The sequence below is a fragment of the Sus scrofa genome, chromosome 14, assembly GCF_054392235.1.
Source record: "Sus scrofa isolate SSC_HxYL_T2T_F1_AM1 chromosome 14, Sscrofa_HxYL_maternal_Yorkshire_Landrace_v2.0, whole genome shotgun sequence".
Lineage (NCBI taxonomy): Eukaryota > Metazoa > Chordata > Mammalia > Artiodactyla > Suidae > Sus > Sus scrofa.
This window is the reverse complement of record NC_139396.1, coordinates 147,828,099-147,850,010: the sequence shown is the minus strand read 5'-3', so window position 1 is coordinate 147,850,010 and position 21,912 is coordinate 147,828,099. Positions and strand designations below refer to the sequence as shown.

Below are 21,912 nucleotides of genomic sequence, written 5' to 3'. Positions count from 1 at the left end.
GCCACGACGGGAACTCCTAGACTGTGTTTTAGATATTTTTTAATTACGGAGATGTTTATGATGCTCTTTTGAATGCTATCTACAAAATGTTTTACACCGACTATGAACAATGAACAAAGTTAGTGATAACTCTTTACTACTGAAAACAACTGATGTTAATGAAAAATGAAGTTAATTGTTTTCTCATTACTGGGTTAGTAAAGATAAACAGCCCCAGTGTTGATTCTTCTGAGATCAGATTTCTAAGATGATATTTCTACTTTTTTTTCTTCTATTTCTGCTCTATAAATATAACTCAATACTCTGAGGACATTCTTTTCAGTGTTTTTGAGGATAAAAGATTTGCTTGAAATATTGTAACCCTTCCCAGCACCATACACACCCAAACACAAAAAGAATCTTAACTGAACCAAGTTACTAGTTTCCAAGCAAAAGTATCTTGCTTTCCATTTGAACATAAGAGCAAAAATCAAATCATACACACACACATTAGAATTCATCATAAACCAGTTTCTCTGCAGGGTCTATCACTCAGAGTTTCACCCATCACAGAAACACATTAAATGCTGAATGAATTCAAAATTCTACTTCCAAAGTTATATTATAGTTATTGTAAATCACTTTTATTAGTAATGAAAGTATAATTTAGATCAGTCTTCCTGAGAAATTGAGCTCAGAGCATGTATATTAAAAGAAAACATTTCTATAGAACTAAATGACTATTCCAAACAACTTCCCAATTTCCTATAAAATCAGTTGTATATCATGGTCTTTATGGATGTAAAGCATTTTATTCCATCTGAGATGCTAATACTATCTGCTGATACGATTGTTGGGAGTGGCATCTTGGATAAAACCGGCAAGAGGAAGAATAATCTTAGCATAGCACTCACTCCTTCAACTAGTGTTTCTCAAAGCGGGACTCGGGATGGTTGGCCTCATGGTTTTCTGTGGTGCTTGATTAAAATGCAGATTCCCTGGTTCCACTTAGACCTGCTGAATCCAAATACCTGGAGGTGGAACCAAGGAATCTGCATTTTAAAAAAAGCTCTACAAACAAGCACAAATTACTCATCCTACCAAAGCCTTTGATAATTCTAATCTGTCTCACCCTTTTTCTTACCACTTCTCCTAATTATACTGTTTTCTGAACATACCACAGAGTTTCCTATCTTCACTCGTATGCTCACCCATTATCTAAGCATCTGTCAGGGCTCTGAAGACAGCCTCTTCCATGCTGCCCTCCTAATGACCAGGGCAGATGTAATCTCTTCATCCTATGAACATTTAAGGGACATTTACTTTGTATCTTTCTTATGATACCTCACCGTACCTTAGATTACAGTCTCTGAATATGAGCCTTACCCTCATCCCCAGACCACGAACCCCTTTAAGGCAAAGAATGTTTATAGCTTATCTACCATCAGCACTTAACCCGCAGCAGATGCATCTACTGCCTGATGTAACTGAAGAGAGATTAGATTTCAGGGGATACATGCTTCAGAGATGCAAAGTGCTTCTGCTACTGTCTATACTTACCAATAATAAAGATGCATTTCTCTAAAAATTTATTCAGCCAGGAAGTGCGAATTTTTTGTGTGTGTCTTTTTTTGCCTTTTCTAGGGCGGCATATGGAGGTTCCCAGGCTAGGGGTCTAATAGGAGCTGTAGCCGCTGGCCTATGCCACAGCCACAGCACACCAGATCCGAGCTGTGTCTGCGACCTACACCACAGCTCATGGCAACGCCAGATCCTTAACCCACTGAGCAAGACCAGGGATCAAACCCACAACCTCATGGTTCCTAGTTGGATTTGTTAACCACTGAGCCATGACGGGAACTCCAGGAAGTTCGAATTAAACAATTATGCATTGTGCTAGGTACTAGAGAAGCTGTGGGGACTCAAAGGTTAATGAGACACAGTCCTTGTCTTCGAAGAGCTTACTGATCAGGAAGAGAAAATAGAATACACATAAATAATGCTAGGGAGGCCATAATAACTGACATTAAAAGCAAATGAACAGTCCAGTCAGTTAAGAAAACGAATATACCTAGCATCTCAGGCTTTGGAGAGTATGTGCTATAAACATACTGCATTAGAGCAGACATGACACTAATTCAGAAGCGTATTCTTTGTTCTGAGGTCTACATGTGAATCTTTCTCTGAAGACAGGAGGGCATACAGGTGCCTGCAAATATTCTCTGCTTCTGATCTATGGCTGTATACTTCTGAAACAAGTTTCAGAGATTCGGAGAAAAACTCCTTAAAGCTTAAGATTGGAAAAAAGTCTATGCTTCTAAAGTAACTTAGATATCTAAGGAAACTTCAGTAAAAATGAACTTTGAAAAGAAAAATCTCACATTTAGCCAAATTGAGATATTTGATAGGTTAATATCATAAGGCTAGTCTAGCCATTTTGAGGCAAACTTTCAAAATATACGTGTCATGAAAAAACAGGCACTCATAGTCCTTGATACCAACCTAGAAATTTAAATTCATGTAATTTTGCCGCTTGGTTGCTTACCTGTCTCCAGTAAGAGTGCAGAATAAGATCCTGCATTACTTTTTTGGCTGAATGAAATAAGAAATGAACCCATCTATAAGAATGGCTAAAGTTTTAAAAACAAAACCAAAAAAACTTGACAACACCCACTCTGGCAAGGACATGGATCAATGGAACCCTCAAACATTGTCCACAGGATGCAAAATAACAAACCCACTTGGGAAAAAACTGGCAAATATACACTCACCACCTGATCCAGAAATCCTACCCTTACGTATTTATCCAAGTGAAATGAAAACCTAAATCCAAACAAAAATCTGTGAACGTTTATGGTGGCTTCATTCATAATTGCCAAATACTGAAAACAGCCCATAAGTCCCTCAACTGGTAAATGGATAAACAACTGTGGTTCAGCTGTGTACAGTGGAATACTGCTCAGCAATATAAAGGACCAAAGTCACGGGGGACTTGCATATGCAGTATGTAAAAATGACTCAAAAGGCTGATTATATTGTTATGACTCTCTAGAAAAGAGAAACTCGGGACAGAAAACAGACTAATGCTTGCTAGGGGCAGAGGTGGAAACAGGATGACCAGGAAGGAAGGTGCAGTAAGATGAGAGAACTGCTGTGTATCTTGACTGTGGTGGTGGTTCCCCAACTGTATACGTCTGTCCAATTCACAGAATGATAGATCAGAAAGAGGGATTCGGGAGTTCCCGCTGTGGCGAAGCGGAAACAAATCCGACCAGGAACCGTGAGATTGCTGATTCGAACCCCGGCCTTGCTCAGTGGGTTGAGGATCTGGCGTTGGGTGAGCTGTGGTGTGGGTCGCAGACGAGGCTCAGATCTGGCATTGCTGTGGCTGTGGTGTAGGCCAGGGGCTACAGCTCCTATTAGACCCCTCGCCTGGGAACCTCCATGTGCCACAGGTGTGGCCCTAAAAAGGACAAAAGACAAAAATAAATAAATAAATGAATAAAAGAAAGTGATTTGTACTGTGTGTAACTTATATCTCAAATATGAAAACATATATATTTTTAAACTAAAAAACAACAAACAGCATAATTATTTTTTCTAATATATTCCTAAATGATTTCACTGCTGGAAAAAAAAGGGGTGGGGAGTGAAAGCAGAAAATACACAAAAATTATTTTGTAATTTAAAACTGAAAGTAAAATCCAGGAGGTCCTATTGTGGTGCAGTGGAAGCGAATCCAACTAGGAATCGTGAGGTTGTTGGTTCGATCCCTGGCCTCACTCAGGGGGTTAAGGATCTGGCGTTGCTGTGAGCTGTGGTGTAGGTCGCAGACGAGGCTCAGATCTGGCATTGCTGTGGCTGTGGCATAGGCCAGCAGCTGTAGCTCTGATTCGACTCCTAGCCTGGGAACCCTCATATGCTACAGGTGCGGCCCTAAAAAGCAAAAAAATTAAAAATTAAAAAAAAAAAAAGAAAGTAAAATCCAAATACCAATTGATTTATGTTAACTATGACTCAGTGACTATGAAAAGATAGGACAAAACAGCAGAGCAATCCCAACTGCTATCCCAGGATGGCGTGGTAACCCGTGACATTTCGCATCTTGTCCAAATCTGCACACACCCTCCTTAACCCAGGTCAGGTTACCCACATTCCGCACTGGAGCAAGCCTGGCTGAAAATAAGATAGCTTATAATTTCCCTTCACTTCTCTCTCCCTGATTTGCCCTTCGGGCTGCACTCCTAAGCCTTAACTTTGTATTTATCCAGCCCCTGTACTGCCCCATAGAGCTGGCTCAATCATATTCTTTGAGAATCAATTTCTCAGGAGATTTCAAGTTAAAATAAAACATTGCTCTTAAATGAAACCAATTCTGGGAAGTAAACATGCTTCCTGATACCCACAAAATATAATTTCTTCTAATATTATTCACATAATTCAATTTGCATAGTAATTTTAGTATACACGTACTTTGAAGGTTGACAAGAAGTATACCATACCTCCAGAAAAAAATTAACCAAGTAGGGATCTTGTTTCAGCTTTGCACACACAATGCAGAGAAACTGAATTTCTTCATTTTCTGTTGGTGTTGCAAGGACTTCACCACACAGTCGAATTAATTTCTGTCAAAAAATTTAAAAACAAATTTTTGAACTTCAGTTACTTTCTATAAGCATGTAAACAGCCATCGATTTACCTTCGGGACAGTTCAAATATTCAAATAATGCCAATATCTTGCATTTTTCAGAAAAAAAAAAACCCAATTTACAATCACTTATGTCAAAATAAATTTGCTAGTAATATGTTTTTCAAATATATATTGCTCTAAAAAATTAATGCAGTATCAAATAAACTCTCCTCAAGATGTCATGGAAATATATTAAAGGTAAAAATGAATGTCTACAATTTTAAAAGAGAAATATAAAGACATGAAGAGCATTTAATACAATGTCATGCATAAAGGAAGCTCAAGTATTTGCTAATTCGCACATTGCTTTTGGAATAATCTCCTTTGCTATTTTCACTCTTAGAAAAATCACATATAATTATTTCTACACAAGTTTTATGTAAAGGGGAAAAAGTACCTGCACTGGCCTGTGCACGTTAATGTGTGGAAGTAGTGGCTGCCGGATTTTCCCCAAGAGTTTGGTATAGAATACCAAGACCTGCTGTTTCATTCCTGGAGGACACTAGGCATAGGAAAAAAGAAAAGAAAACAAAGAAAGAACAGACATTGCAAACACACTTACTCTAAAGCTTAAAAAACAGGAGAGACAACACATGTGAATAATATGCAACTTTCAAAAATCGGTGCGGTGAGCCACTTAACGACTGTGTCAGGATAAAATTCTCAAATATTACAGACCAGTATTCTATAAATAAAATTACATCTGAGACTATAATGTAGCATATGAGACCACAGGTTGATGTAATGACAAACAGCGTGGTGATAATGTGCCATGTACATGAGTGTTTGGTTCAGGCAGTGCCAACCTGTTTAGATTCTAAATGCCAAGGTAACATGAAACGCCCTGGCCAAAGCAAAGACAGAATCTAGTCACTTACACTAGTGGCAGGTAATCAGTAACCTTCCATCATATGGAGGAGTAAATAAAGCCTTCGAACACAGGTATTGTAAATAAAGGGATCCTGTGCATAAACCTCTGTGATTTATTCTAACATTGTTCTGAATTAGTTGCAAAATTATTTACGTTATGATTTTAGGCAGTGAGTATTTAATAAATACGTTTTGATAAGATGTCATTTATTTTAAATATTTGCTGAAAAGTAGGTAAAGCTGAAGATTACTCATGTTGTAGATTGAGAGTATGAATCAACAAGGTTACATGTTCTATAATTAACTGCTTATACTACCTCAGATTTAATATAGTCACAAAATAAGCATTGCCAAAACATCATCATAGGCATGGTATCTGGAAACAGCATAAGCTATAATTTTAAACATAATATTTTAAGATAGCAAATATATCCCAATTTCAGATAAATACAATATTTACAATCACCAATATAAAAAAATAAATTTCCTAGTAGTATAAGTACTAACATTTGCTCAAAAATCAGTATTTATTCAGGGAGTTCCCACTGTGGTGCAGCGGAAATGAACCTGACTAATATCCATGAGGATGTGGATTTGACCCCTGGCCTCGTTCAGTGGGTTAAGGATCCGGAGTTGCCGTGACCTGTGGTGTAGGTTGCAGACGCAGCTCGGATCCCGAGTTGCTGTGGCTGTGGTGTAGGGCAGCAGCTGTAGCTCTGACTCTACCCCTAGCCTGGGAACTTCCATATGCGGAGGGGGCAGCCCTAAAAAGCAAAAAAGAAAAAATTTTTTTCAATTTATTTTTAAACTGAACAACAGCCACAGCAACACCAGTTCCAAGTTGTGCCTGTGACCTACACCACAGCTCACAGCAACTCTGGATCCTTAACCCTCTGAGCAAGGATAGGGATTGAACCTGCGCCCTCATGAATGTTAGTCAGATTCGTTTCCGCTGACCCACAACAGGAACTCCGTGTTTGTTAATTTAATGTTGCACAATCCCTCTCTCCAAAGACAGAAAAAAGAAGGGAGGAGAGGAGTGAATTAGGAAGCAGATAATGCTGCCTAGAAAATATAAATTGAATGAATTTAAGTTAAAAATGAATAGGAGCATTATAAACTTAGTTAAAAGGAAATTGTCTTTAATATTACTTCATAATTCTACTTAGGGTTTAACATGCCTATCATTTTGGGAGTTTTTTTAAGTTTGATTTTCATGTATGTTATAGAAATTCACAGAACAGGAGTTCCCGTCGTGGTGCAGTGGTTCACGAATCCGACTAGGAACCATGAGGTTGCGGGTTCGGTCCCTGCCCTTGCTCAGTGGGTTAACGATCTGGCGTTGCCGTGAGCTGTGGTGTAGGTTGCAGATGCGGCTCGGATCCAGCGTTGCTGTGGCTCCGGCGTAGGCTGGAGACTACAGCTCCGATTAGACCCCTAGCCTGGGAACCTCCATATGCCGCCGGAGCAGCCCAAAGAAATAGCAAAAAAAAAAAAAAAAAAAAAGAAAAGAAATTCACAGAACTACGAATTTTCAGAGCTGGAGGAGGCTCCTTGGTGATCACCTCCTTGTTGTTTTTAAAGAGGAGACTTACTTGTACTGGCTCCACTATCAGTAGAGTTAATGTCAGAATAATCAGTGACATTCTCTTTCAGGATTATGAAAAATAATTCCTATTTTTGTAACTCAATTTTCATGAGGTTTCTTCTCATTTCCTGACTCTGAGCATGTGCACTTGAGTTTATTTTCATAAACGTTTATGCTGTAGTTTTATTTTTTGTTTGTTTGTTTTATTTTTAGGGCCACACCTGTGGCACATGGAGGCTCCTAGGCTAGAGGTCGAATTGGAGCTACAGCTGTGGCCTACACCACAGCCACAGCAACACGGGATCCAAGCCTTTTCTGTGACCTACACTACAGCTCACAGCAATGCCAGATCCTTAACCCATGAGCAAGGCCAGGGATTGAACCCACATCCTGACGGATACTAGGTCGGATTCGTTTCCACTGCGTTCACTGTAATTCTAAGCAGCCTAAGAACAAATCGTTGTTTAGAGCATTTTGGGAACTTTGCTATCTCTATGAAAAATCACAAATTTTCCTTTTTTTTTTTTTTTTTTGCGTTCCTGTCAAGGCTCAGGGGAAATGAATCTGACTAGTATCCATAAGGCCACAGGTTTGATCCCTGGCCTCGCTCAGTGGCGTATGGATCAGTGTTGCCATGAGCTGTGGTGTAGGTGGCAGACGTGGCTCAGATCTGGCATTGCTGTGGCTGTGGTGCAGGCCATCAGCTGTAGCTCCGATTCGACCCCTAGCCTGGGAACCTCCATATGCTGAGGGTGTGGGCCTAAAAGACAAAAAAAAAAAAAAAAAAAAAAAAAAAAATTTTTTTTCTTTCCACTAGTGACTTGAATCCTACCATGCTTAATATGTACCTCTACAATTAAACTTAGTGCTTGGCAACTTATCTCTAAGACACATTGGACAGATTACATGCCCCAGAACATGACATGGATTAGGAACTTACATCAGCTTTCCCTAAGGTGTATAATGTTTCCAAGATCTTGTGGTGGAGTAAATATTCCATACATGGCCCCGTCTCTCCAAATTCCCGTTCACTTTCTTCTTGTACCAATATAACTAACATCTGTTCCAGATGGGATGGAATATTTGTATCTGTCACTGGGGCTTTGTCATCTAAACAATAAAAACATTCATCAAACAACTATTCAAATATTTTTAAACTGCACATTTGCATCTACAATACTCTTTATATTTCCCTATTCCTATCCAAACTGAGAAAAGTCTGAACTACACACAACGAAATTTATCTTACACAAACACAATCTTTATTCTGAAAGATATTCTGTAAGTTAATATTTATGCATAATAATTCAGAAAAAGACCCATTTATATGGGAAATGGGAACATGATCAGAAAAAATATGTCAGAATTTTGAATGTACTTATAATTAAAAAAAAAATTATAAAAATTTTTCCCCAATAAGTCCGTTCAGAAGAGCTAAATTTTTAGGTCTTTTTACATAGAAACAAGTTGGCCTTGAACGTTAAGCTGAATAACACGGGCTGTGTGGACAGGTTCTGGTTTTGTTTACCACTACACTGTTGGTAACACTGGGAAGTCAGATACCTATGGCTCCAATTCATATCCAATCTGAGGAGTCCGAAGAAAAACCCTCTATTTAAAATTTCTGACATCACCTCTTATGAACAGATAGCTATTCCCAAAGTGAAAGCTGCTTCTCAAGGAAATTCTTATAAAATACGGATTTGTCAAAATAAAAATTCATAGATATCTTTTACATATCACAGTTGGATTAAAAAAACACATTAGTTTTATCATCCTATCCTTACTGGATAAGGGTTAAATTATTCTTAATGAAATGTGAAGTTTTTGGAGTTCTCGCTGTGGCGCAATGGCATTGGCAGTGTTCTCTGCAGTGTCAGGATGCAGGTTCGGTCCCTGGCCTGCCACTGTGGGATAAAGGATCTGGTGTTGTCGTAGCTGTGGCGTAGGTCACAAGCATGGCTCAGATCTGATCCCCTGGCCTGGGAACTCCATATGCCATGGTGTGGCCAAAAAAAAAAAAGTAAAGTTTTGTAGAATGTTTAAATACAAAATATATTAGGGAATGACAAGTTCTTACTTATATCTTTATTGTTCTTTACTTAAGTACTTAACAGTTTGTACAACACAATCCTGGTGTGTTCTCTGACGATAACACTGCTTTGTTTATACACACACACACTAAGCATAATATTAAAATAAAACCTTATGGAGAAAACAATGGAAAGAGAAGGGTCACTTGTGTTTCCCAAGAGGACATACATATATGTATCAAATTTGATAGCATGAGATACTTGTTAAAAGCATGAGACCTGGAGTTGGACAACTTGTATCCAAATCTTGACTCTGTCACTTTTTTTCAATGACATGGGCAAACTAAGCCTCAGTCAGCAATATCCTTAACAAAGCTAATCACCACCAGTAAGTGCTGTTGTATGATTTCAATGAAATAATGTATATAAAGCACATAGTAGGAATTCAAGAAATGTTCACTTAGGATGTTTCATTTCATTTTCTTCTAAAATGAGTAGCCTAGGGCTAATAAAAGACAAAGTGGAAGGTTACTTGAAACCTACTTTTAAGAAATATTTTTTCATCTATAACTGCAGGCTTTACATAAACAATCCAGGAAAGAATGAACAATGAATTTGACTTGACAGGATTAAAATCCTAACTCCCCAGAAGACAAGATCCACGCTCATCACTCTTAAGCCACGTTTAGACCTCCATGCCTCTGCATGTGCTCTGTGCCTCTGCCCTCCTCATCTACCTCCACAGCCCCTGCTCATCCTTGAAAGCCAGGTCAGACAGCACCTCCTATTTCTCCCTTCTGACACACTTTTTATTGCATACCTTTTTGTGATGTACCCACTTGTTTCTGCTACTAGATTGCAAAAAAATTTTAAAAATCATTAAAAGCAAGAATTTATAGGTTTTCCTTTAAAGGATTTCCTTAAAGCCATGGACAGGTGAAAAATTACAAGGGCTAAGAATAGTCATTTGAAAACGTAACTTCTGGAGTTCCCGTCATGGCTCAGTGGTTAACAAATCCAACTAGGAACCATGGGTTGCAGGTTCAATCCCTGGCCTTGCTCAGTGGGTCAAGGATCCGGTGGTGCCCTGAGCTGTGGTGTAGGTCGCAGACTCGGCTCGGATCCCCAGTTGCTGTGGCTCTGGTGTAGGCTGGCGGCTAGAGCTCTGATTAGACCCCTAGCCTGGGAACCTCCATATGCCGTGGGTACGGCCCTAGAAAAGACAGAAAGACAAAAAGACAAAAAGGCAAAAAAACAAAAACAAAAAAATGTAGCTTTTCTCAAAAAACTTTTCTGTAGATCTGCTGTTTAAACACCCACATTAAGGTGGAAATTATATTTTACACATAAAGGTGTGTATACATATATATATAGAGATATATAGATATGGTTAGTCTGATATTTGCTTATTACACAAATATAAAGAATTTCTTTCTTTTAAAGAAGAATTACCTATGACCTCATCAACTTGCCAAATCAATTATTCTCATTTTTTTCTCGTTTCCTTTTAGTTAAGAGACCTGTGCCCAATCTGCACGTCCACTAGCATTTACCTATACATTCCTCAAGGGAGCCCTGTGGTCTGTAGCAGGGCTACTCTTTTCCTTATTTCGGAGACTGCCAAACTTCGGCTCATGGAACAAACACAGCCTTGCTGTCTGTTTTCATAAAACTGTACTGGCACAAAAGAATGCTGTTCTTTTATATATTGAGGATAGCTGCTTTTGCAATATAACAACAGAATTGAACGGATGCAACAGAGATTGTATGGCCAAAAAGCCTAAAATATCTGCTATATGAGCCGTTATGGCAAAAGTTTGCCAACCTTTGACCTAATTAATTTACATTCCCCTATGTTCACTCTTCATCCTTTCCATTCACTAAGAAAATTGAAGCAGCCAGAAGATAACTTCCAAAGGCTCCCTATACTCTATCTAGCCCCTTTCTGCATCTATACCCTTAAGTTCATTTTGCTGCCTTAATTTTATGGATGTACCTTCCACAAGCATTAACGCTAAATCTCCAGTAGTGCACCAGGATCCCATCCCCCACTTGCCAACTTAAGGATACGGCTCAGAAATGATCTCGTCTGACTCTTGTGCCTTCCCTTCCTTTTCTGCTAGATCGTTCTCATCAAATTACAACAGGCAGTACCTTCCATCTTTAAAAAATAAGAACCCCCTCCACACCACATCTCCCTGTGGCCATTGCTCCATTTCTCAACTCCCCTTTCCGTTAATACTCCTCAAGAGAGCAGTCTTTATACCTTGTCTACATATGTTCTCTGACCATTTTCTCTTTGACTTCTTGCTATTAGAAGGGCTCTTATCAAGACCACTAAGGAACTCCTTGTGGCTGAATCCAATGATCCATTCCTAGTCTTTATCAACTTGACATCAGCATCATTTGACACACTGATCCACTCTCTTCTCTTCCAGCTTCTAGGATACCATTCTCTCTTGGCTATTTTCTACCTCGCTGGCAAAAAGCAAAATCTCCTTTGCTATCATTCTCATTTTCCCAATCTCTAAACATGGAGCACAAAGGCTCAGTTCCTGAACACGTTCTCTCTTCCATTTATCCTTCCTTTTCCCTAGATAATCTCAGCCAGTCTCACAGCTTTAAATCCTACTTGCACGCCGATTACGCTCAATTCCAAATGTCTAGTTTAAGCCTTTACCCTGAATTTCAGATTCCTGTTTCCTACTATGTACTTGAACCAGTCAATTGGATACATAATGGTGTCTCAAATGAAGCATGTCCAAAATGCTCTTATAAACCTGCTCTTATTGCAATCTCTCCATTCTCATCAAGTGGCCCTTCTATTTTTCCAACTGCCTAAGCCCCAATATTTGGAGTTATCCTTAACTCTTATTCTCTCATACCCAATATCCAATCCATCAACACGCCTTCTTTCAAAACATACCCAAAATACAATCACTTCTTATTACCTCCACCATCTAAGCCACCTTGACCTCTCAGACCACTGCAACAGTCCCCTAATTGTTCTGCCAGCTTCATCTCTGCATTGTTACAGTCTAATTTTCTCACAGAAACTAAAATGATCCCTTTAAAAGATGATGTTATACCTATGCTCAAACTCCTTTAATGGCTTCCCACCTTAAGAGTTCCTATTATTTATTTATTTATTGTTCTTTTTTTTTTAGGGCCGAATCTGTGGCATATGGAAGTTCCCAGGCTAGAGGTTGAATCAGAGCTATAGCTGTCGGCCTACACCACAGCAATTCGGGATCCGAGCCACGTCTGCGACCTACATCACAGCTCACGGCAATGCCGGATCCTTAACCCACTGATCAAAGCCAGGGATTGAACCCTCATCCTTATGGATGCCAGTCAGGTTCATTACTCCTGAGCCACGATGGGTACTCCCGCACCTTAAGGGTTTTTAAAAGCCAAAGCCATTGCAGTGGCGTACAAGGCCTTGTACAGATATGAACCCCTCACCTGTCTGATGTCATCTCCCATCTTCCTCCACGTCCACTTTGCTCTATCCTCACTTCCTCATAGTTCCTAGTATATGCCACAGACGGCATGCTCCAGCCTCAGGGTTTGTGCACTGGCTACTCTCCTGGGACTTTCCCCCTCAGAAACCCCCAGGCTTGCTTCCTTCCTCCTTCAGACTTCTGCACAGAAGAAACAAGGCAACAAGGGTTTCTCTTAAAAAGGCATCGGCCTCCCACCCCCACTCCTCAAACACACACTTCTATACACCTCTTAGCCTGCTTCGTTTTCTCCTTAACACTTGGCATCTTGATACCTGTGCTCGTCTATTTATTGTCTGCTTTCCCCCAGTCAATAGATAAGCTCTGACAGGACAGAGATTTTTGTCTGTTTGACTGTTATATCTCCCAGTGCCTAGAACAATGCTTATACAGGTGTTCAAAAGATATATATATATATATATATATATATATATATATACGAATCAAGGAGAGGAACTGAAAGTAAAATAAACTGATTTTAAGTTTGATATAAAATAACTTTGAATGCTAGCTTGAAATGTATTTTAGCATTTCACAAATTTTCTGTTTAATTAATATTACCGTTGTTTCTTACCCGAAGTCTCTATGTAGTAATGGGTAATCGCCTTCCAGTGATAAACAAAATCTTCTTGTAAAGGAAGAGAAGGTGCAAGCTACACAAACACACAAAAAAGACCACAACAATTAAGAAAATGGCATTACAAGTTTCTCATTAAGTATACCTCTGTAATAATTGTCTACTAATGATGCAAAAGCATCATAAGAATAGGGGGTGAGCTTTAATCTGATTCTATGTCAGATATCAAAGAGAAACAAGGAGTTCCCGTCTTGGTGCAGCGGAAATGAATCCGACTAGGAACCATGAGGTTGCGGGTTCCATCCGTGGCCTCACTCAGTGGGTTAAGGATCCGGCGTTGCTGTGAGCTGTGGTGTAGGTCACAGACATGGCTCGGATCCAGCATTGCTATGGCTCTGGCATAGGCCAGCAGCCACAGCTGCAATTAGACCCCTAGCCTGGGAACCTCCATATGCCATGCGTGCGGCCCTAAAAAGACAAAAGACAAAAAAAAAAAAAAAAAAAAAAAAAAGACAGAAAACGAGTCAAATCCAAGAAAGTAAAAATGATTTATTAAGAAAAAGGGGGGAAAAAAGGAGTTCCATCATGGCTCAGAGGAAACAAATGTGACTAGTATCCATGAGGACACAGGTTCGACCCCTGGGCTTGCTCAGTGGGTTGAGGATCTGGCGTTGCCATGGGCTGTGGTGTAGGTCGCAGACATGGCTGAGATCTGGCTTTGCTGTGACTGTGGGGTAGGCAGGTGGCTACAGCTGGGATTGGACCCCTAGCCTGGGAACCTCCAAATGCTGCAGGTGCAGCCCTAAAAAAAGACCAAAAAAAAAAAAAAAAAAAAAAGAAAGAAAGAGGTAAAACATATTTATCAACATTATTTTTTGGCCATGCCTGCAGCATGCAGAAGGTCCAGGGCCAGGGATCAAACCCTCTCCACAGCAGCAACCCAAGCCACAGCAGTGACAATGCCAGATCCATAACCCACTGAACCATCAGGGAACTCCTATCAGCATTATTATTAATTATAGTATTGGAGTTTTTTTTCCTCCCCAAAACTAGTAACTACATATGGCTTTGAAAGTAACAGTATTAAATGACATTATAATTAAATTGTTTTGGTGTTTTTTAAATATTGCTAAACAAAAATTCTGATTTTTGACAAGGATAGAAAGTAATACCAGAGAAACCGGCTTTGAATTTTGGGAAACTTCTCCCTAAAGCAACTTTTTTGAATATGTATTGTCAAAAAATGCAATCTACATTGATTCATAAATAGTGAAAAATAAGAAAAAAAATTAATAGTATTAAATGAAAACACACAATTTCTATTACTAAACTATCAGTAAAATGGAATTATCAATAAGCAGGCATCTTTGTACCTAGGACTTTGAAATGCAAAACCGTAAAAAGCTGCTACGTAATTAGTTACACATCACCACTACTAAAACATATACCAAAGTCAACCCTGTAATCAGATTAAAACTGTTCCTTACTTTCAGTGACATACAGAAGTAAATCTTTTCTTTTCTAAGCCTAGATTAGGCAGTGCATATTTTTAGCAAAATAACTATATGAAGAAGACACTATCAATTTAAATTCCACAAAGTCAAAATTGTTTTACATTTTAATCTTGAAATTTACTCCAGAAAGTTTTAAGACCAAAATTATATCCCTTGAGCCATCTCATGGCAAACTTATGAGGATTTCAAATGGGTCTTAAATGGAAAGAGAAAGATTTGGACACACCTTCTACTACAACGTTCTTTTCCTCCAAAAGAGTGAGAACAGAGAGAGAACACTCTCCCGGTCCTACTATTGTCGATAAATTCTGGTCAGAAAGTACTGAGTTGACCCAGTTTCCTTGAGAACAAATAGGTTTCTATTTGGGGAAGCTGAACTATGGCAGCATCTTCCTTTTTCATATATTTCATCTAAAAAGATGACCCAAGAGGTCATGTAACTCCTGTGCTTCTACGTGTTCCATTTTGATTTCTTGGTGTCCCCAGCAGAGACCTCAAAGCTCAAAACTCTGTCAAGACAATTCCCAAACTAGAGAGCAAATTATAAACTTTGGTTATGACATCTTAAGTGTTTCAATCCAGAAGATGAAACATACTTGGGAAAAAAAACGGACCTGAAAAATTCTCAATCATCAACATCTTAACGCTCACTTTTTTTGTACTTGCCTATTCACACCGCTCTGAACGGTACTGAAGGAAGAGACCTGAAATATTCCTCTCATTTCAGGCAGAACACTAAGAACATTTTTAAAAGGCATTACGATCTTCAACAAAGGAGTTAGAACCGCTGGGATTACTATAACGTAAGAACGTGGAGAGAGAAATTAGATGCGGGAGATGGAGAAAAAATTAGAAAGATAAGAAAGAGTTAATTTGGGGAAATAGAAAAATCTTCCTGAAATTTTTAGACTAAAATGTCCGTTTTAATCAGCAACTTATTTTTAGAATCTTCCTCAAGATAGACACACTTGCTCTTGCTTTTTGTACCTGGTTTTTTACACACCAGCTTTATGTAGTCTTAACAATTTTTTTTTTTTTTTTGGTCTCTTTTTTTTCCTCTAGGGCTGCACCCACGGCATATGGAGGTTCCCAGGCTAGGGGTCTAATCAGAGCTGTAGCCACCAGCCTACACCACAGCCACAGCAACATGGGATCCAAGACGGATCCAAGCTGCGTCTGCGACCTACACCACAGCTCACAGCAATGCGACGCCGGATCCTTAACCCACTGAGCAAGGCCAGGGATCAAACCTGCAACCTCATGATTCCTAGCTGGATTCGTTAACCACTGAGCCACGACAGGAACTCCAACAATTATTAATTAATTAATTATGTATTAACAATTGGGACAAACCCAAATGCAATTTGGTACCTCAAAAAAAAAAATGTATCTAGTTTCCCAAGTGTAAATATTAAGATTTGTTAAATTTTTCTGAGGGAATTTCCAGGGCACATAAGGAATAATTGCTCCAGATTATTTCACCCACAGAACTTAACTCTGTTTACAAGGACAGTTACTAAAATAGAGGTCTTACACAATTTGTGTCAGGACCTTTGCTGCTACGGTCAAATTCAAAACAGGATGGTGTTGTTTTACTTGTGAATCTCTCCCAGAAATCTGCTTGAAATGAGAAACCTTTTGAAGTAGACAGCGAAATAGTTTCAAATTGCTAATAACTCAGTTTAGTATCAGTTTTGTTCAAACATGCATACATTTCCTTTTTTAAGTAGAACCTCCTAGTAAACTTGCCTCTGAATCATAACATGCATAGTACCTGTTTTATCCTTACATGAAAAACACTTATGGTCTGGGTTTTAAAAAAGCTCCGATGAGAACTAGTGTTCTTAGAGGTGTGAATCCACATGAGGAGATTTGGATGTGAGTTCACGTTTTACGATACAAAGGTTAAATTTTTGAAAATTCATGCGATCAGTCACTATCTCAACCAGAAGTTGACCTGGACACTTAACCTTGACATCACCTTTTCTGGGAAGCCTTGCCAGACTTCCTGCAGGGGGAAAGCCCTTTCCACACACACCTGCGGCCCCCATCCCTGATGGACTGCTCCTCCCCTACCAGCCTTTACCCCATGTTTGTAATTGTTGAGTTATCCATCTCCTCCACTAGACTGTAAACTCTATGAGTTTACAAAGATGAGGTCATCCTTTTCATCACTGGATCCCCAGGTTCCAAGTCAACGATGGCACATAGTTAGCATCCGGTAAGGTTTACTGAGTGAATACATGGCAGTTGCTACCATTTAATGAGTAGTTTTATGTCAGGCACAGTGCTACAAAGTTTATACTTAGCATAAGCTCTTAAATTCTCATAATAAACTCCGATTTTTCCCACACAAACTCGTATTAAGATCTAAAGCCATTAACTGATCTGACCAAGGAAACACTATTTATAATCAGAAATCTATCTTTCTCCAAAATGCCTACCATGCAAAAGCACCTACCTCCATCAATAACTCAGATGAGAACTAGTATTCTTTTTTGTCTTTTTAGGGCTGCATCCTTGGCATATGGAACTTCCCAGGCTAGGGGTCGAATTGGAGCTGTAGCCGCCAGCCTACGCCAGAGCCACAGCAACACAGGATCCAAGCTGTGTCTGAGACCTACACCACAGCTCACAGCAACACCGGATCCTTAGCCTAAGGAGCGAGGCCAGGGATAGAACCTGTGCCCTCATGGATGCTAGTCAGCTTTGTTTCCACTGAGCCACAAGGGGAACTAGTGTTCTAAAAGCCACATCTGCTGTTGCACACGTATCATGAACATTCCATGCCAAAATCTTTTAAAATGCTTCTTCCTTCCCCTAACTTTCCTGAGGTCCTTCCTATCTCCTCTGCCTCTCCAAAGTCCAGCTCTAGCTTCACTTCCTCCACAGAGCGTTCTCCAACTTACTCCAATCCTAAGAGCTTGCTCCCTTCCTCCTGTAGAATCCACTGGCTGATCATCCAAATAATAACAGTAGTAATAATAAACATTTATTAAGCACTTACTATGTGCCAGGCACTGCATGAAGCACTTCATATACATTTTCTCATCTAATTTTCACAACAACTCTCTATCACGTATTCCATTTTACAACGAGGAGCTGAAATGTACAAAGATTAAGTAACTTGCCCAGTGTAGAAGTAAGGGACAGAGGCAAGACCTGAACCCTGCTCTGTCTGGCTCTAGGGGGTAGGCCACACTCTTGTCACTGCTTATACTTAGCCTGTGTATTTGTTCTATCTCCTAACGCATTCACACTGTGAACTCGAACTGTGCCGTGTTTTCATGGTGGGCTCATAAAATATTTGCTGAATGACTAAAGGACTAAAGTTAGAGGTCACTTGTTGAAAAAGAATACACTTAAGAAAACATTGTTTCATTTGACTTTTTTTTTTTTTTTTTTTTTTTTGCTTTTGGGGCAGGCCTCACCCGTGGCATATGCAAATTTCCAAGCTAGGGGTTGAATCAGAGCTATTGCTGCCAGCCTACACCACAGCCACAGAGGCAACATGGGATCCTTAACCCAGTGAGCGAGGTCAGGGATCAAACCAGCATCCTCATGGATCCTAGGTGGGTTCATTAACTGCTGAGCCACGAAGGGAACTCTTCGTTTGACGTTTTAATTCTTAGCGCAGAGTAAAATTTTAAGGAATTGTGGTCCTAACAGTCATCATTAATCACTGTCCTCAACGGTGGAACTGGCTAGAAGTTAAAAGATACTAGTCCCTGGCAGATTACCTCACACAAACTAGTCCCTCAACAAATACTGAACTGTACTAATAGAAGGTGTTCTGTTTATCCTCTGGAGAAGTTGTACCACAAAGATCCAGTTCCACCTCAGAACTAACTACCTGAGAGGCCTGATTTCAGACTTGGGACATGTGACAACTGCCTCACAGAAGTCACAACTCTTACTGGCCAATCATTTCTATATGGAGTGAAAACTGTCCTCCCTGAAAATGGAGGCAAGAGTTACAGTATAGTTTTTGTTTTTGATGAAGGTGTGAATTTCTCTCCTAAATTCAAAATGTGGTCTATCAGCTTAATAACACATTTTCAGTGTCTTCACTGTATTTCTTCCATGTAGGTAGTTAACAGGAAGTGAGGAGAAACCCATTAAACAGGAAGGAAAACTTTATACTTAAACCCCATTTAAATGAATATGTATCTTGTCAACCCTAAAAAACCACTTGAAGGCTCATCCAATTGAATCGAGAAACCTAGGAAGTAATGATACCAAAATGATTAAGAAAACACTGCAGATTCATACAGTGACATGACTGTGAAAAGGTCATGTCAGCATCTGCATACAAGAACTATCTCCCATCTCTGTAGAATCTTGATGATTATGATAATTGCAATGCTGTATCAAAAAATGCTAATAGGACATGCTAATTGAAAGGAATAAGAGAAAAGCTAAAGAAATGAACAGAGGCATGATATGAATAGTACATAGAAAAAAATGTCAAGCAAATAAAGAAACATAACTGAATAAATGGGAACCAATCTTGGGCTAGGAAAAAAAAAAAAAATCTTCAAATACCACAAAGATGGCTTAGTATTACATGAGTTCACTCCCAAGAGAATGTTAAAAGAAAAAAAAAAAAGTATGCCAAAATGTTTTCATGAGACTTAACCTCCTATCAAGGTAACTGGGGAAGTATCATAGCTGAAAACATTAAATCTAAGCAAATAAAAACATGATTTTTCTAAAGGCAGTGCATTAAATTGCTAGGAGCACGTGAAAATAATCCACTCTAACTTTTTCTCACTAACCTCAGCAAAGTAGAGAACCTGGATATTACAGAGCCAGAGTCAGACAATTTACATGGATAATTTGGTAGCTGCTAACATATACAATTATAAAAAGATAATGCAGCCAGAAAACACAGGCCTCAGGACAAAAATGAGTCTACTGGGAGAGCAGGAAAGCCATCTTTCTTTTTCTCAGTACTTATTTTGGTAAATAGCAGTGTGAATTGGTAAAGGAGACAAATAATGTAATAATTTTTTATTCCCAATTATCTCAGTATTAAGCTGTATTCAGTGTTAAAAAGTAAACGATTCTTGTTATTTTAAGTTAAGGAATAATATAAAATGCAAACATCACTGTTTTTTATAAATTTCTGTTACATTCTTAAAAATAAGGTGCTGTAGGTTGTGTATAAGAAAGGAAAATTAAAAGTTGCCTAAAAGTCTAAAACCGTCACTACCTCACGAGTAATACTGCTCTTCATTTATTCATGAAAAACCCTGTCTTGCTTGATTTGATACCCTGGTTTTCCCAAGAACTTGAAGGAGAGCTAGAATGACTCTTAAACATTTTCCACATATGATTTCAAATAAAAACTACTCAAGTTTTGTTTCCACTACTGAGTTTTTAAAATCCATTTTATTTTTATCTGGCTATGAAAACTGTTGTATTGCAATTGGGTGTTCCCTCTTAAAGGTGTGTAGATTTAAATGTGCTATATCACCCAAACTGAACACAAAAAGAGAATGACATTTTAAAAACTAGTGCCACGTCCAGTAAAAACTGCACTTAGTATAAACTTCACGGGATGCATTTTTTTCCATTTGGCCAGTTCTGCCAGCAAAAAGCAAAACCTCCAAAGTAAAGCAATTAGACCCCTTATCACTGAAACAGCAGGAAGACATTTTCTGGTTAGTTACTTCTCTTTTACTAATGTTAGGATATTTGAGTAATCTCTCTCAAGGCTAGTGTCTCAAACCCTCAAAGAAGAGTACAATTGCAGGAAAAACGAAGAGTGTCCAGGAAAGGAAGGGAAGAAAGGAAACAGATGGTGGTCTCAGTGCTGTGTGAGGGCTTGGAAGCTGTCTAAAGCACACTCGATTTGACCCTCCAAATACCTATTTCCATCAACCAATAAGGTCCAGCTGAGTTGGGCAGCAAGGCCTATGAAGGCAAAAGCTGGCAAGATTACGAAACCAGGTCCGGTGGACTACTTCCTTGCCAGAGACACCCTCCAGGCAAGAACATCGCTTCCTGGCCCCTACCCCCAAAACAAACCAAACCCAAACAGCGTTAGGCCGTTTCTTTTGTCCTGGTCAAGACTGACCACTTTTTTTGCGGGGAAGGTTAACCGTCAGGGAGTCCGGGGGAGCGCCCCGTGGCCCTGACAGATGCTCCCCGACTCCCCTGTCCCCATCAAGGAATCGGGCGACCCCTGACCCCGGCCGATCCCCCCGGGGACCCCTCCCCACCCTCCCGAGCGAGGGAAAGGGATCCACGCCGGCCCAGGGCAAGAAGGAGAGCAGGGGGTCCGCTCAGAGCCAGGCCCGAGGCCCCGGCGCTCCGGCGCCCCCCGCAGCGCCCGGCCCGGGGCCTCGCTCCTCCGCGGGGCCGGGGACGCCAAGGGCCGGGGCGAGGCCGCCGGGCTCTCCCGGGACCAGCAGGGGAGCGTAGGCCGCCGCCATCCCCGGCCTGTCGTGCGCCCGCAGCCCGCGGCCTTACCGCCTCCACGGCGTGCTGCAGGATGGAGGTGAACTTGGAGAACATCCTGTCCCGGGACTGCAGCAGCCTCTCCCGGGACGACCTGGAGAGCTCTTCGATCCGCCGCCGCCGCCCCTGCTGCGGCTGCCGGGGCCGCTCCAGAGTGAAGGCCGGTGCGGGGCGGGGAGCACAAGCAGAGGGCCGAGGCGGGCCCGGCCGGGCCGCTTCAGGTGTAAGCCCGCGGCGCGGCGGCTCCGGCGGGCGCTGGGACGTGGCGGGCGGCGAGGAGGGCGTTCCGCGCGGACTCTGGGCCCCGCGACGCTCCGGCGGCGGCGGCGGCGGCTCGGGCTCGGACACCGTGGCAGCTCCGCTCAAGCTCCTTCCGCCCGCTCTGCCCGCCGCCGCCTGCAGGGGGCGCCGTCGCGGTCCAGGGAGGCCCCGCCAGGCCGGGCCGGCCCTGCCGCGGGGCGGCGGGACGCCGCGGGGGCGGGAGAAGCACCAGAGGCCGCCGCCCGCCTGGGGCGGGAGCCTGGCCTGGGCGCAGCCGCCCACCTCTCCTGCCGACGTAGTCGTGCTTGTATCTTAAAACTTCAGCCTTTCTCACGCAGTGTTGTTCCGTCAGTGGAAGTAACATGCCGATTTTGTATGGAAACGTAGCCATATGTGTTACGTATACAACTCAGAGGTTCGTCTCTTAAGGGC

The 21,912-nt window shown here is 40.9% G+C and overlaps 1 protein-coding gene across 2 annotated transcripts in view; it reads right to left on the bottom strand.

The window, feature by feature from the left end:
• The window catches only part of FHIP2A (FHF complex subunit HOOK interacting protein 2A), a 37,335-nt gene extending 15,732 nt beyond the window's left edge, over positions 1-21,603 (bottom strand). For both annotated transcript variants that reach the window (XR_014826264.1, XM_001929362.7), the window contains exons 1-5: positions 21,232-21,603; positions 13,238-13,316; positions 8,068-8,237; positions 5,067-5,171; positions 4,482-4,604 (exon numbers count right to left, since the gene is read on the bottom strand). Coding sequence is in view for 1 of the 2 variants with exons in the window: in XM_001929362.7 (XP_001929397.1) it covers positions 4,482-4,604; positions 5,067-5,171; positions 8,068-8,237; positions 13,238-13,316; positions 21,232-21,276 (522 nt within the window). In the remaining variant the exon portion in view is untranslated. The remainder of the gene's footprint in view (positions 1-4,481; positions 4,605-5,066; positions 5,172-8,067; positions 8,238-13,237; positions 13,317-21,231) is intronic.
• Between the last annotated feature and the right edge of the window lie 309 nt (positions 21,604-21,912).